Below are 16,903 nucleotides of genomic sequence, written 5' to 3'. Positions count from 1 at the left end.
GTCGATCCATATATCAGATTGTTATCTAACTGTAATGTCTGTCATATGTGCACTGTGATTAACCAGCACTCTACATACCCCATAGTGCTTGCCACTAGCTTAAAGGAATAATTTGACATTTGGGGGGGGGGCGGGATTTATCTTCAGAGGTGTTGGTAGGCAGATTTTATTTTTATTTTTACCTTAGCATAGAGTAAGGTGATCTGTTTCCCCCTGTTTCCAGTCTTTATGCTGAGCTAAACTAATCTGCTGCTGGTATAGTTACATATTTAGCACACAGACATGAGAGTGGTATCAATCTTCTCATCTAACTCTGAGAAAGAAAGTGAATAAGCGTGATTCCCAAAATGTCAAACTATTGCTTTGAAGATGGACAGTACTAATCATCCATCTAGTGTGTTTTGGAAATAGTGGCAGAACTGACGTTTAAATTTTGGACTGACAAAACCAAGTTTAAATCAAGTTCTAAAATGTTTGAGTAAATGGTGCCTAAATTTCTGTTTAAATTTCTAGGTTAAACATTTTTTGTACATGAAACATGAAAATACTTTTTATTTCTTTCCAGTAAACATATTAAACAATCCAGTTAATGAAGGCAAGTCGACTCTTACAGTTAAACACATTCATAGATGGCTACACATGAGCTTTACCTTGGACATATAATTACATTTGACTCTTTATTCTGCCCCCAGATATAAAAAGTGTGAGCGGATTGAGAAAGCGAAGATTGAGCGCATTGTCAGACCATTGAAAGGTATGTCTCTAATTAGATGATTCTCCTGCTGTAATTTTTGTTCCCTGAGAGGAATATTTGTTGTTCAGTGCATTCACTAAATTAACAGGAATAAAATCAATTTAAAAGGATATCTTAATGTTTAATTAGCGCGCATAATTAATCATTAGGCTCCTTTTCTCAGTCCATGCGAGGCGGTTGTCAGGCTCCATGTCAAGCAGTGACGATGTGAACTGGGGGTTTGGAGGAGCAGGCGAGGGATCGTTCTCAATGGAGCTTGGAGTCAGGAAACAGTCCCTGCGTAACATCACACCACGCTCCTACAGTAGCCTGCTTAAATCTGAATCTGAAGAGGAGGAGGGAGAGGAAGAAGAGGATAAGGATGATAAATCAACCAAGCCAAATGTAGCTACTGCTAGCAATCAAGGTAACTAAAGCTGTGTTGTTGTTAATGTGACTTAAACCTCTCAGTGGGTTTTATGTTTTACTGCAGATTTCGTGGATAGTGAGTTGAAGCTGACAGGCATTAATTTCAAGGCTTTGTCGTTCTGTAGGGTAGATTTGGATCTACATGAAATGTAAATACATGTAAATATTTTTAGAATAAGATAAAAATCACAATAGGAGCATATCACAGACCATGAATGGTCAAAACAGATCAATTGACAAGATCAGTTTTGAGTCAATAGTTCCAGTCCCCTTTTACCTACGCTGTAGTTAGCTATGACATCTCTGTAGGTATGTAAAGGTTACAAGTAACATGGTGACTGTAATGCTGCATTCCAACGATGCAACTACGCATTCACCAAATTATTGTAACATTTACTTCCTAGGCTGCGCACACACTTGCACAGAAATGCCACCCATTCTCACACACACAGCCACACGCTGACGGCAGCGAGCTACCGAACTATAAAGATCGACTTACCAGAGAACTAACTAACTTCTCCTTTTTTTTTATGTAGTGTTGCTCACTAAAGCATACAAGACAATTATGAGCAAATTAGAGAAAGGCTATTCAAATTAGGTCTTTCTCTTTGAGTCATTTTCCTTGTAAACGTGTCCCTGCACACCAGTTTTATGACTCTGTATCACAAAGTAAATGTGAGAGAATGGATTTGACACCCCAAACACCATATGCACTAGTGGTGTAGCTATGCCAACACCTCAACAAAGAATTGTAACTTAAGCTTCAAGCAGACGAGGTTTAATTTAGAATTTCAGAATTCTGGGTTGTTAAATTAGTTTTAAAAGGATTTTAAATGCCCAGGGTCATGAATGCTTTGCACAAAAAAAAAGACAGTATACATTTTGAAACTCTTAAGTGGATTTCAGAATTGTGTCTTAAGTCTGTTAATGTTCTCTTGGAGTTCTTGCTCCTCAAGATGGCGGATCAGTGCCTAATGACCCTCCAGTTGAGGCGGTGAGGCATCGTCGGCCGTTCTCCAGAGGAGCTGGGAGCAGACCCAGAGCTCACAAGGTAAAAACATTCAGCAGATTTCTCTCCTCGCCGGCGGTGTACCACTTAATCAAGCCTGGGTCAAATTGTATTTTTGGAAAATGGTTTTCGTATGTATTGGTTATCTGCTAAATTTAAATATGGTATTTGCAAATTTAAATAATACAGAAAAAACCCCACAGTTTAAATAATTTATCTCTTAAGGGAGTTTGCCACTTTAGATGACGTGGTTAACTGGCAGTCTGAATATTGATGACTTAGACAACAAATATTTCCAAATAATAGTTTACCCAGGTCTGTATCTCACTTTCAGTTTTTTCTCATTTTCAATTTAATCATCTGTGTTTGAATGAGTGATTCTAATAACATCTTTTAAATTGAGCCTTGCTTATCTTTTGTCTCTGACTTTTAAGTTTCTCCTTCGTATTAAACACCTTGCATGTACTTAACCTCATGTTTTATAAATAATGGATGATTTAAGCTCTGTTCATGGTAAAATGCATTTTTTCTTTTTGCTAGAAGCACAACGCACCCACCCTGTTCAGTTTGTGTTTGAGGCAGTACGTAACATTGAGGGTGTCTAATGCACTGATGTTTTTGGCAAACAGTTTCCCACGTCTATCCACACTCCAGGTTTGAATGTAATCTGTATCTTGACTATCTTAACGGGAAGGGAAAACTCAGGTTATGCTTCACTAAGTTTTTTTTTCTTTTCTTCACACATGTGCACACATGGTTTAAAGCGGGTTTTTTAATTTTCTGCCTTGGGCAGGTAGAGGGGGCCCAAGGTTCAGAAAATAACTAGTACCAAAAGAAAAAAAAAACTACCACCTTATATTTTTGTAAGCAGTAAATAAGCAAAATAGTCACAATAACTTTAAAAAAAAGATATATTTTCCCATATCCATATAAAAACGCATTCAAATAAAAACAGTCATTGTATATTATGTGTCATTTTGAGAGAAATCCAATAATGCAATACAATAACTTCAAAATGTAGCTAATGATAATATTATAACCCTGCTGGTAACAGGTATATTTTATGGAGCCTACGCTTACTTTATCATCGGTATAGGTGATCAGGAAAATCCACCATCGCTTTCTAACACCACTAATTTCAGTGTTGAAAGGGCTGTCAAACTGTGCCACAATTCAAGCTAAGAGCATCAGTAGCATCAATCTTGGCTGCACTGCCTGATTCTCTGCTTCTGTCGATTGTAGTTGGCATGTACATTTGACTTCTTCAAATCACATGCCAATCTAATCAAGCAGTGTTTTTTTTTCTTTCTTTTTTTCTGTTTTTCTAACCTTTAAATCTCCATTGCTTGAATTATCTGCCATTTTCCATAATTTCTGATATCCCCTTTAACGCTGAGAAAAAGAAATTCCCCTGTATCTATATATAGATGCTTCTTCCAAACATTTATTTTATTTTTATCTACATTTTTTGGTTGCAAATTGGTAGAGCTGGTTGTGTCAAGTTATCACATACACATGCATACACCAAACATTTTTTTTTTCTTTTTAAATTTTAAGCATCACGGTCTGAGATCATGGTGACTGCGTGCTGCTTCTCATTGATGATTGAGTCACTGGTTTGTGTTGCAAGTACACACAATCAACAACGTGGTCTATATCAATGGAAACAAAGCAACATGCAGCTTTTCATGGTTTTCTGCAATTTATGGGTGGCTTTCCCTTTGGGAGTGTAATGGCAACTTTCTCAAGGAGAATAGCTCTGCAGAATTTAAACAACAGTTCACCCACCCACTGTAGTTTCTCATGCTGAGACCTATTAAAAAATAAAACCCTTATCTAAAGGTTATTAGTGGAGACCCACTGTTCAGGAAATGATGTTAATACATGTATACATCTAATTGGAGTACCCGCATGAATGTAATAACACATGCACCTTTGAAAATGCAGATATTAATACCTGCATGTACATGCTAGGCACTTCTAAACAGATTGTATGTGCACGTGTGTCAGTGGTTTCATGACATTTTTACTGTGTCTGGAAGTGTGGGTATTGGTGCACAATTGCAGGAGATTCATAAAAGTTGTGTTAGACTTAAAATGTCTGTATAAGTCCTTTTTTACATTTAGAAAAACCTGTTTAAAAAAAAAAAACTAGAAATTACATGCATCTTTAATAGCCTTACAACATGGGCATCTGCTGTGCTAAATATAGTAATATAGATGTATAGTTGTAACACACTGCATATTGCACAGGTACAATGGAAAAACCCCTTTTCCGAAACTAACAAACTAAGAGAACAACACCATGCATTTTGCCATGAAGCTGACTTTCTAAAGAGTTGTCAACAAAATGATGAACTAGTCGTTACTTTTGTTTTTGTCATTATCTAGCTTTCTTTGCACTGGAGACATGAATACGTTGCTAATGTGTACTTTTGCACTTCGTCTAACACCTTTGTGTGTATCTACTGAATGCATTTGCTAAATTCTACTTCACCTTTCTTACTTACTATTCCTGGCTAACACATTATTCTGGAAGTCATAGTGCTCCTCCCTTTTTCTGTCACTTTGGCTGCTGCCGGTCGCCGCCTCTGCATGTCACTGGTATTAGTGTCACTATGGAACCTGTCTTGCTGGTTGGCTTAGGCAGTCCCCTCCTCCACAGGAACAGGAGAACACGGAAGAGACGGAGCCCAGAGAAACTTTCCCTGAACCCAGCCCATCCAGAAGCCAAATGCCGAAGCTGCAGCAGCAGCTACAAATACGCTTACACCGTCTCCCTGATTTTATCCTGCGGTCTGCTCTGTCTTTGAAGCAGCAGTTGCCCCAGTGTCTGGATCAGTGTACTGCACAGTTGCATCCAAAATTGTCCCAGCCTGTAACACAGACCGCTATTTCACATTCATCACACACTACAACACAGTCTCGTCCAGAATTGTCCCAGCCTGTAACACAGACAACTATTTCACATTCATCAGACTCTACTACACAATCTCCTCCAGAATTGTCCAAGCCTGTAACGCATCCTGCTTCTCCACTTTCACCACATCCCAAAACAGACTCTGTAAAAAAATCTCTGCTCTTACGTTTGCACCGTTTGCCCCAATCTGTGGTGCAGTCGGCCTTGCATTTGCACAAGTGTGTACCGTTGTCATCTCAACAGCATCCCCAGTCCGTACTGCACTCAGCTCTGACAGAGGTTTCATCAAAGTTGTGTTTTCAGGGACATCCAGAGTCTGAGGTGCAGCACCCAGATGTTTTGACTGAGACATACAGAGCTAACAAAAATAAAACTGTGCGAGTGCCCCCTCAGACTGTTGAGCCAGACACAGAATTACAGGAGGGCAAACAAGAAGAGCAGGAGGACGAACGAGTGGATCAGCCTGAAGAGGAGGAGGAGGAGGACGCTTCTGTAAAAGAGACAGTGCAGAAAAACTGTCCAACAACTGACCCACACTATGTCCTTCGTTCCCAGAATCCTGCAGAGTGTGCATCAGTGAACACCCTGACGGGTTTAACTAATGGATTTCCCCAAAAGGGCCTGTTGCCGAACAAGTACAAGATCCGCGTGGACTTCAAGGTGGGTTTTAGCACTAGCGTTGGGCGGCATTTTTATATTACCACTCACTGGGGTGCATTTGAAAATGACTGTATATTGCTTTTCAGCACCAAGGTTATGTTTACAACTTCACATTCCTCCTAAATGAAAGAGTAGATCAGAAACCCCACAGGAGAACATAGTTTACTTATATTAAAAATGTCCAGCAAATATTTAGAATTGACATGTTCCCTTTAGCACAAATAAGAAAATTAAACGCTTGAAAACACACACCACATATCTGTTTGAGTTATTAGGATTGCATTGATCCTGGTTTTACATGGGTAAAAGACTCAGGCAGTACACGTTTATTGTTATTTAAATGTCCAGCACCAGCCAGGCTACATGCTTTTGTTATTCCATACATTCAATTCAAATGAAAAAGCTTATGCATCCTCAAACTAATAGGGAAGAAAACTCTGATCTCGTTCCTCATGTTATTTTTTGACTTGTGACTACCAGGAGGACTGTGCTGTCCAGAATGTATGGCTAATGGGCGGACTCAGCGTCCTCACATCTGTCCCTACCACACCACAACCTGTCTGTCTACTCTGTGCCAGTAAAGGACGACATGAGGTAATTCAGCTCTTTTGTGAGAGCCTAAATAGTCTGGCAAAGTATGGAAAGTATTAATGATAATTAGAATATTCTGAGCAATATTGCTGTTGTCTTCTGTGCTTATTTTACAGTTGTAAACTCATAACCACTTCACTTTTAATGTTTGTTGCAGTCTTCAGTAGCAGAGTCATCATTTGGTTTAGTTTGTAATTTATCTCATCATTTCGGTGCTCCTCAGTGCAAGTAATCTTTGTCTCCCCACAGATGATATTCTGCCAGATCTGCTGTGAGCCTTTCCACAGTTTCTGCCTCTCGCCAGAGGAACGCCCCCAGGAGGAGAACAAGGAGAACTGGTGCTGCAGGCGCTGCAAATTCTGTCATGTGTGTGGGCGTAGAAGCAAGAGCACAAAGGTATGCCATCCAGCAACGCTCTCACAACATAAACTTATCTGTGATGTCATATGGAACATAAAAGTTTCCCAAGTCATCCTTTTTGGGTTATATTTGCTGAAAACAAATTCGATAAAGGTAAAATTTAACGACTTTTTATGAATAATAATGTTATAAAAGTGCTATCTCCTGCATGCAGACAGCAGGAAAAGGAAAAGGAAAGGAAAAGCTGGGAGTGGTGACACATGACAGAGGTGCTAGCTTCACTCCGAACTTCAGGTCTCTTATTAATGTGGCCTCCTCCTGTATGTTTTGTCCCCCCCAGCCTGTGTTGCAGTGCAGGCGGTGCCAAACCTCCTACCATCCTTCCTGCTTGGGACCAACATACCCTAAACCAATGAACTGCAGCATGCCCTGGGTATGCTTTCTATTGTTTTAATAAACTTAAATATATCTCCTTGCAAGGTCATAGGAACACTAAGAGAATATTCGTGTCATGAAATGTAAAACTGTAGTTTTATCCACCTGTGAAACCTACATAAAATTAGATGTAATACAGAGTAACTGTATGTTAACTGAGAATCTCTGCGGTTTTCGTAGGGGGAGATCCTCCCTGGACTTCATATGTGTGCTATTTTCTGACTTTGTTGTGTTTGCGTAGGTGTGCATGACATGCATTCGGTGTAAAAGCTGTGGTGTGACTCCTGGAAAGACCTGGGACTTGGCCTGGAATCACGAGCAGGATCTCTGTCCTGACTGCACTTCTCTCCACAACAAAGGTACGACCTCTGAGATACCAGTGTTTCTTGATGCCTTTGTAGCCATATTTGTGAGTGTTCAGTAAATACATGGTTCATTGGTTGTAAACCTCCCAGATCTAGTCATGAATTAACCAAACAAGTCCAGTGCAGCTTAGAGGGATGACCTGTACTCTCTAATCACTTCAGGTAATTTCTGCACTGTCTGCCAGAAGTGCTATGACGACAGCAACCAACATGCACAGATGATTCAGTGTTCAGAATGCAGCCAGTGGATTCATTACAAATGTGAAGGACTTTCAGGTGAGTAATGCTGTTTATTTATAAATGAGTTTTCATTCAAACCAAACACCAGATCAGGGGATTTTACAAATATATTCCTGCACTTGATTGACAGGTTTAGTGTTCATAAGAAAAAAATCATTTTCCATCTTAAGTAACAGTTTGTGGAAGAATTTGATAATTGATATGAAGAATGAATAGAATTTTTCAAATAAAACATCTGTTTGGCTATGTGAAATATTACAACATGGAATCACACTAATAAATTTATCTACATTTTAACTACTTTAAAAAATATACTTAAATAGACAGAAGTAAATGCTTAATATGTCTAATAAATCATAACGCTGAGACTATTTATACATATAGAATATGCACACATTGAAATGTGTAGTACAAAATATTATTGCAGGTCTAATCTTGAAAGATACACATTGCTCAACATGATTTACAGCCTTAAAACTATTATTATTATTTACTGATAACTGGATAATTGATAGTTTTTATGAATTTAATAATACAGCATAGCCTAAATGTAGCTTTAGCATAGATTACTTCCATCAAAACATAAATTTTACCTAATTTTTATAAAGGGCAGATGTCTGATTTAGAAACAAAACGCTAAGTATTCATGTTTTCTGTTTCATTGTAGAGGAGCTGTTTTGGTTGCTGTCAAGCCAACCCGAAGAAGTGGTTTTCACCTGTTCACCCTGCAGCCAGCATCGAGATGAACAAAGCAGCTTGAAGGTGGAGCTGCAGAGCAGGCTGATAGCCGGGCTGGAGGAGGTGCTCACTGACCTCCTCTCCGATGACACCATGAAGCACCTCCTTATCTGTGAAGCGGTAAGAGATATCCGCAGCCTTGTGACAGATAATATCCTAAGAGTTCTGTTTCAATGGAGTATATTTGACTTTTGCTGAATTAAACAATAAAGAAGCTTTTTATTCATAAAAATGTCAATTTATGCTGATGAAGGTTGATTTTTTTTTTTTTATTTTTTTTTTTTTAAATCTTTTATTATTATTATTATTATTATTATTATTTATTTATTCGGGTGTGTTTTTATTATTAAATTTGGTGATCTTTGCCTTTCAATATCAGGAAACAAACGACTCAAGGTTTGTCAGGGAACAACTACCAGTCTGCGATCTGCAAGTCATTGAGAAGAAGTTCAAAGGGGGCGGTTACAACTCAATAGTGAGTATATTCTTCATTATAATCTGCCACTTATGGAAATCAGTCACCAAATGAAAGTAGTAACAAAATGAGTTATGTCACATAATCAGTACTGTCTTTCTTTGTTGCTCTTTTCTTTTTCTGAAACCCACTCTTGTGAGAGGCTCTTGATTGAACTCTTGGCCTCTTTTTTTTCTTTTTTTTTTCTTCTTCTCGCCCACTCAGAAAGCTTTCCATGCGGATTTCATGTCTGTGATGAGGAAGTGGCTGAAGGAGGAGGAGCTTCTCCCTGAGGATCAGAGGCCGACCAGTCAGGCCAGGGCACACTATGTCAAAGTAAGCTTCCCTCCTCTCCCAAATCTCCCATGGTTTCAGTGTATTTTTAGAGACCCATGTTTCTTTGATTTCCTGTGGAAATCTAGTTTTCCCCTTCATTTCTGTTTTCATGGCCACGTCCTCTGGTTTGGGGTGATGGAATTTTGAGCTGAGTCACTAGACAACAGACTATAAAAAGACTGTTTGACTAAAATATTGACACTGCCCTTCTCCATAATTTAACCTTGGTTTGCCTTTGATCTTAAACTTTGTATTTCTGACAGGTGGTGGAGCGGGTTTTCACTTGGTTTCCTGCACACATTCTAAAAAAGTGGAATGCGTTCTCTGAAGAATTCCCAAGGTAAATTTATTGCCAAGAACAATAAACTAAACATTATTGCCTAAGTATATACACATTTAAATAATTCTCTCACCATTTATATTTGAGTGTTATAGCATAGTTGAGGCTTTAGGTGAATGTTCAGTCCAGTTAAATGCAATTTAAATGACTTAGAGACTAAAAACGTCACTCAGGATGCTGTCGTAGATGGATAGTTTCAAGTGTCTTCCCTGGTCTCCCCCTCTGTTTGACTGTTGTCTTTCACTCTGTAGTGGCATGCTCCCTGAGGCAGTCCTCCCACCATCTAAGGAGCACAGCTATGCACAGTGGCTAGAGAGGACATACCAGCTTAAGGAGTCCAGGGGCCCACAGGCAGGGAAAACAGACTCTCTGCTATCCTCACTCAATACACAGCAGACTGGTGCATCGCACAGCCTCCCTCTGCATTCACATGGTATGGAAACTATGGTAGCCTGTGTATGTATTACGTATGTTCAGGAATGTGATCTTAGTCGGAACCTGTGGACATAAAACTACAGTCATTAATCCTTAGAGTTAAGGATAGCATTTGTACAGGTTTTCACATTTGCAAATGCAAAAAGAATGTGCTGTTTTTTTAATTGTATTAATGTGTTAATATGGCTTTCTCAGGTTTAAAACATATATGTTCATTTGGTGCTCTTCCCTCACAGGTGTAAAAGGTGACCTCGAAACTACCAAGGGTGAAGATATGAGACAGTGTGCACTATGCCAACAATATGAAGACTCTGCTCCCAGTGTGAGTTTAGCTGTCTTACTGTGTCCACAATGCAAGGCCTGCTCCTAATAAGTATTCTCATTATCTTTGAGTCTGAAGATTGTTTTCTCAACAAATCAGAAAGCATAAAAAAAATGCCCATCACAATTTCTTACAGTCAAAGGAGACTTCTCTTATTTTGTCTGACCAACAGTTCTAAACCCGAAGATATTCCGCAGTTTTAATATTGTGTAAGACAAAGAAAAGCGGCAAACCCTTACATTTGTGAAACAATGTCTTTAAAAAATGAACTGATTATCAAAATAGTAGCAGATTAATCGACCAGTTGTTTCAGCACCCCTCACCGCATTTCCCATAAAAAGTCAACTATTTGAATACAGAAACACGATACATTATGTTTACATTGCAACTGTCCTCGGTTTACCTCTTTTTGAAGTGTCCTTTTCTTCTCTCACTTGTCATTTAAATGTGGCTACTCTCTGCTGCTTATTAATTGATATGAATGTATTTTTATCTGGACAGGAGGCAGGACGGCTGTTGTACTTGGGACAGAATGAATGGGCCCACATTAACTGCTGCCTTTGGTCTGCAGAGGTGTATGAGGAAAATAGTGCTCTTTTGCAAGTGCACAGCGCTGTCTCAAGAGGACGCCACCTGGTAAGATATTCTCATTATGGTGATTATCTTTTTTTAGTAGCTAGATTGTTAGTTGTCAATTTACCTCCAAATGTTGTAGGATTGCTGTTTGCACGAATTACATCAACTCTGTGATGAACCTGTGTATAAAGGATTATGACAGAGTTCTAAGTTGATCAACGTTTATGTTTTTGTCCTTCATTCTCCAGCGTTGTGATCGTTGTGGGCAGTCCGGAGCCACTGTGGGCTGCTGTCTTGCCACCTGCCAGAGTAATTTCCATTTCATGTGTGCTCGCGCCCAGAACTGCGTGTTTCAGCAGGACAGGAAGATGTACTGCTACAAACACAGGGATCTTGTCAGTGCAAAGGTATAGACACAATTTCCCTCTAAGCTTCTCTATTATATTTAGTTATATTATAGTTATCAATTATGGTTTACGTTTGTGTCAAAGCCGAAAGTATTAGTCTTCAGGTTTACACACTTACACCTCACACCTGTTGATTTTTTTTTTTTGTACATTATACTGATTTATGATTTACCATACCAATGCAGATGGTTTCTGGGAAAGGGTTTGAAGTCCCTCGACGGGTGTATGTGGACTTCGAGGGGATCAATTTCAGGAGAAAGTTCCTCACGGGTCTTGAGCCAGAATCCATAAACATGACCATAGGTAAAAATATCTGGGTGTTGTTTGTTGACTACTGTACAGGGTGTGTGTCTATAAAATATTACTGCTATATATCAGACTATCCTCAGGATGCTGAACCCTTTCATTTATTTTTCTTTTCTTTTCTTTTTCTTTCCTAACTTTTCCAGGCTCTCTGCAGATTCAGAAACTTGGTGTGTTGTCAGAGCTGTCGTCTAATGGGAGGATGCTGTATCCTGTCGGCTATCAGTAAGTGGTCATTTTCATTATAAAGCCATATTCAGGTAATTCAGGAATGGTTAAAGTTTAGTTTTAAGTGTAGTTCTCGAAGCATGCCAAGTAGACTTTTGATCAGTTGTTGAGTCAAAACTCGTAGCATTTGAGATAATTAGCAATCTTTTATGTTTCTATCTTTTATCTTTTTTTAAAATGTTGTGTATGTAAATTACTCTCATTAAAATGGTCCTTCAGCATGTTTTTGACTAAAAACCCAAACTCCAAAAACCCCACTTCATAGGACATAATTTCTGATGCTTTTGGGAGCTTGCTGCTGCTGACTGTAGTGTCGTCATTGTTGTTAAAATGACAACAATAACTCCTCTTTTTTGTTTATTTATGTAACACATTCTTCTTCCCTTTATTCTCTAGATGTTCTCGGTTGTACTGGAGCACCGTGGACCCCCGGAGGCGCTGCAAGTACACCTGTAAGGTGACAGAAGTGAGTACACCGCTCCCTGGAGAGGAACAAGATCCAAGATGGGACCAAGAAGAGAATCACACCATAGTCCACAGTCCCAAACACCACAGAGGTGAGCAGGACCTTAAAGATCGCTCTAATGTGGAAACAAGTTTGACGAGAGCAGTGACAGAGAACCAAACAGCAAAGTTTTAGGCCAGAAACCTAAAAACAAAAGCTGAAAGGCGCAAAACAGTTTGTAGATCTGAGGGGAACTGCAGTTTGGGTTTGTCGCTATAAGCGACACATTACACAGCAATTTTATCAGTTTTTAATTGAAAAAATTGGTTAGAGCAGCTTTAAATACTTTGTGTCATTTAATGTGACTAGTTGCAGTGTGGTTGGATACGTTTTCTTCTCTGACAGATATGGAATCTCCGGATCGTTTAAGCTCCTCATCCAGCCCAATGAAGTCCACTACCCCTTCACCCAACTCTAAACAGCACTATATACCTGGATCCAAAAGTCCAGGTTACACACAGAACAGAAGACCAGCGGGAGGATCATCTCGACCACTCCCATCTCCAGGTAAATAGTTTTAAAATGAAATGTTACCAAAAGAAGTCCGTTCATCCATTTTCTCCGCTAATCCGGAATCGGGTTGCGATGGCAGCAGGTTAGGCAGGTTAGTCCAGACGTCACTCTCCCCAACAACGCTTTCCATTTTCTCCCTTTTTCAGTGTTAAATGTGTTATATCTTAGTGTATTCATGACGTAGACCCCATAAATTACTCTGTTATTTGATGCTTTCAGGATCGGCTCCCCCCAAATCACATCACATCCTGACATTGAGGGACCTGGAGGACACCCGTCGGACTCGCAGGCTCTCATCGAGAAGCCGCTGCAGTTCCTCTCCAACAGACAGCGACCCGTCTGTACCGATGACCCTCCGCTCTGGTGGCACCGTCCACTCCAGATGTGCCCTGTTCAGCTCCCCGCCAAGATCATCAAGCTTTGGACCAGCCTCGCCTCCTCTGTCGCGACAAAATTCAACATCTCCAGTCTGGAGCTCCCCACCTAGGTCCAACTCAAGCATTTCTGCAGGGCTGTCCCCTCGGCAAGGAGCCATCACTCAATCCCCCAGAGGGAGACAAAACTTCAAAATCACCACTCCAGTCTCTGCTGAGGTTCCCCAAGACTTCCTAGCATCGTCTGAGGCAGAAGACGCAGCCGTGGCCACAACCAATGGGATCTCACTAGCCCCTGATAACTTGGAAGAGGAAGTTGCCCACCTGATGTCCCAGGAGCTGCCTTACACTGTGTTTGACACTGACACAGAAGTAGCAGTGGCCTCTATGCTGAATGCGAAGCTTGAGTTTGATGAGTCTCTGCTCACTGAGAACGTGGTACTTCACTGCGGAGCACAGGGTGGGAGAGGAGAGGTGGAAGGTGTAGTGCAAGATGTGGAAATGCAGGAACATAATCAGGAGAATGACTCTGAAGAAGAAGACTCAAGCCATTACTTTAAGTTTTCACGTACAGTGGTGTGTGACACAGCTAGTGGCTCGGACGCCCCTGGACAGCTCCCTTCAGCACAGTCGATCTCACAATTAGATGGGGCGGACAGTGGGTCAGAGAGTGATGAAAGCGAAGTGAGCAACGAAGAAGCTCAGGGACCTAAAATTCACACCAATCATAATACACCCACTAAACAGCTGACGGTTGCTCTAAAGAGGCTGGAGTCAATCTACACTGTGTCAAAGTCAACAGTCCAGCAAAGAACAACTGAGCCAGAGTTTCAAGAAAATTCTCCACCATCTCCTCTTCTTGAATCAGGATGTGCACATGATGACATGTCAGTTCAGGAGGAAGAGGTCCAGATGAGCTCTGAAACACCAACATCTCAAAATACTGTGTTTTTAGATTCATCTACAGGCCATTTTGTTTCTGCTGAGGATGGCTCTGTAGTGTACCCAAATAGCAATGTAGATGATGATAAAGATGACAGTTCTTCATCAGCTGACTCTGTTGAAGGATTTAAAGATGATTTAAATGACCCAGACTACTCACCGGAGCCTAAAACCAAAAAATCTCCCATAACTCAGATGAAAACCATCATTGTAAAGACAAAACGTCCCACATCAAACCTCAAACGCTTGTCACCAAAACCGTGTCTTCAGCAGCAGCATAAACTTAAGTTGTTGTTGCCCCCTCTATCCTCACAAACTGCAAATAATGCATCTGTTTCCGCTGCTGCTTCCACTTTTTACACAGTCCCACGCACAGTCACATCCCCCATCGTGATCAATGGCTTAAACGCTTTACCTATTCAAACTGGCGCTAAACAGGGCAGAACCATTGCCATCCGCTTGGACAACTCCAGGCCAGGAAGTCAGCAGCAGGCGGTGACTCCGAATCAGGCTGCGGCCACTAACCTGCCCCCAGGCCCGGGCCCAGCCCCCGCCCCTCAAGTCCTGCTGGTCAACCGTCAAGGTCAGATTCTCATCAAAGACCCAAGATCAAACACTTACCAGTCGCTCAATTCAAATTCTCCTGCTTACAGTAAAATAAGCCAGATAGCCAAGATTCTCCACAGTGGTAACGCATTGCAGCGCTCTGTCCCTCGTGTCATAATAAAGCCTCGCTCCACCCCTTCTGCCACAAACACCCCTCTTGCCAGTAACCACACAACAACATCCGAGAGAAAAATCATTGTCAGAGTGGTGCCTGTGAAAAGCAGCGGTGCTCCCACTTCCACAGCTCCAGTTAGTGTGCAGAGTGTACCTGAACATAGTTTCTCCAACATTGAAGAAAGCACGGCTCAGGCTATTATTGACAGAGCCATGGCTACCCACCGCGATGCGCAAAGGACAAAACCCAACATCCTCAGTAACACTCGACAGCCAAAGGCCAGACATGGAAGGTCATCCCAGTTTCAGGATGCAGAGGACTCGGATCACACACCAGTTGCGCGATCAGAGTCGCCCAGTGGTTTAATCAGTGAACCAAATTTGAACTTGCAACCAACGCCTGCCTCATCACGCCACCAGGTGAGGGTTAAGAGGGTGTCATCTGTGTCTGAAAAGCCCTCCAGGAAGAAATCAAAGATGGACTTCTTGATGGATCCCTCAAGTGAGCTGGATGAAGTTAATGAAGCCAGGTATTGAAAGATTTCCAGTTCTTTTCTTAGCAACATAGTGTTTAAAAAAAAAAAAAACTAATATAGTCTACATTGGTCTAAATGTAAACACAATGAAAATATTTAGAAGTCTGTGTATTAACCTAACTAATGCCTTGAGTGGCTTACAGAGCCTTGGGAGAGGTGGAAAAGGTGGTAAAATATAAAATACAATGTCTTGATTTCGTTCAGCAGAACGAGTGGTGTGAGAATGAAAGCCCCAACAATGAAGGACATTCTTGATCTAGACCAGGAGAATATGTCTGATGAGCCTGAGCCATTGAGAATTACTGCTCCAGCACCGCCTATACACTCCAGGTTAGTTCATCTGAAAAGTATCCTCATTTAAAGCCTTATGACTTATTACTATAAAGTAACAAAGAGGAAAATGATTAGTGTCAGGTTACATGAAGTTGGAGATCAGTCTTTACTCAGTTCTATGCTGACATCCATATAGGGTAGAAATGCAAGAAAGCTTATTTTAAAAGAAAAACTTTGTACTTGCAACCTTTTTAGATGAAATTTAAAGAAACATTCTGTATCAAATAATTTAATTTTTGCAGCGTAGTTTTTTGAGTTGTTTTTTTTTTTCCCCCAGAAGTGCATATTTTACAAATGAACAAAATATAAAGAGGTATAGATAGTACCTGCCAATCTTGTTACTACATTTATTGTTTATACTATTACTTGTTTGTCTGTCCTTTCTGCTCAGGCGTTCTCAGGTTGAGAGTCTTCCTACATCCGCACAAATGAACAGTCACATTCAGAGTCAAACACACATGTGGGTCAGCGCTCGCCACGGAGACCTCTCTGAATGGGGCCCTTATTCAGGTTTGTGACTGAACAATAAATGTTTATTTATTTGGAGCTCCATCAGCGTCACCGGCGCCGACAGCTTCTCTTTTTTGGCAGCAACACGGGAAAAACGTACAACAGCAATTTAATTTACTTGTTAAATCTGTCTGTTAAAAATGTTTCCAAAAGCCATTTACAGACGAATCCCTTTTTACTTTGAGGTTTTGAGATTATATCTTGTTCTTAAATTTGCCTTACAAATTCTCCACACTCAAATTTTAGTTAGGTTTAATTATTAAACTATAATCATAGCTGTTCAGGGAATGCTGTACATTAATTACATTTAATTCTACAGGTTTCAGCTCAGACGAAGATGCACCTGCACCTAAACACAGAAAGAGGACTTACATGAACCAGCCACACCTGCGCTTTGAAATCACCAGTGACGATGGCTTTAGTGTTAAAGCTAACAGCATAGAGGGTAAGAGCTGTTCGTTGACTTCCTGTTTGCATTCTGATAATAACTGTACTGTTTGACAGACATGTTGCTTTTAGTCACAAATTAAATCTATGAAGGTTTAACTCCAGTGAAACCCACTGATCAAATTTTTACAAATATGTAAAC

The 16,903-nt window shown here is 40.5% G+C and overlaps 1 protein-coding gene across 1 annotated transcript in view; it reads left to right on the top strand.

The window, feature by feature from the left end:
• Positions 1-16,903, top strand: part of kmt2ba (lysine (K)-specific methyltransferase 2Ba) — a 31,226-nt gene that overhangs the window by 10,301 nt on the left and 4,022 nt on the right. Inside the window, exons 7-31 of the mRNA XM_040121881.1 lie at positions 693-754; positions 918-1,160; positions 2,104-2,213; positions 4,837-5,751; positions 6,232-6,345; positions 6,592-6,738; positions 7,043-7,135; positions 7,379-7,496; positions 7,665-7,778; positions 8,410-8,600; positions 8,860-8,955; positions 9,160-9,270; positions 9,534-9,610; positions 9,862-10,043; positions 10,282-10,367; positions 10,869-11,003; positions 11,192-11,350; positions 11,536-11,653; positions 11,800-11,878; positions 12,278-12,438; positions 12,732-12,893; positions 13,119-15,465; positions 15,676-15,801; positions 16,196-16,314; positions 16,634-16,759. Coding sequence (XP_039977815.1) covers positions 693-754; positions 918-1,160; positions 2,104-2,213; positions 4,837-5,751; positions 6,232-6,345; positions 6,592-6,738; positions 7,043-7,135; positions 7,379-7,496; positions 7,665-7,778; positions 8,410-8,600; positions 8,860-8,955; positions 9,160-9,270; positions 9,534-9,610; positions 9,862-10,043; positions 10,282-10,367; positions 10,869-11,003; positions 11,192-11,350; positions 11,536-11,653; positions 11,800-11,878; positions 12,278-12,438; positions 12,732-12,893; positions 13,119-15,465; positions 15,676-15,801; positions 16,196-16,314; positions 16,634-16,759 — 6,191 coding nt within the window. The remainder of the gene's footprint in view (positions 1-692; positions 755-917; positions 1,161-2,103; positions 2,214-4,836; positions 5,752-6,231; positions 6,346-6,591; positions 6,739-7,042; positions 7,136-7,378; positions 7,497-7,664; positions 7,779-8,409; positions 8,601-8,859; positions 8,956-9,159; positions 9,271-9,533; positions 9,611-9,861; positions 10,044-10,281; positions 10,368-10,868; positions 11,004-11,191; positions 11,351-11,535; positions 11,654-11,799; positions 11,879-12,277; positions 12,439-12,731; positions 12,894-13,118; positions 15,466-15,675; positions 15,802-16,195; positions 16,315-16,633; positions 16,760-16,903) is intronic.

Source organism: Xiphias gladius, chromosome 24, assembly GCF_016859285.1.
Source record: "Xiphias gladius isolate SHS-SW01 ecotype Sanya breed wild chromosome 24, ASM1685928v1, whole genome shotgun sequence".
Lineage (NCBI taxonomy): Eukaryota > Metazoa > Chordata > Actinopteri > Istiophoriformes > Xiphiidae > Xiphias > Xiphias gladius.
Note: the sequence above shows the minus strand (reverse complement) of the source record. Positions and strands in the feature narration are given on the sequence as shown.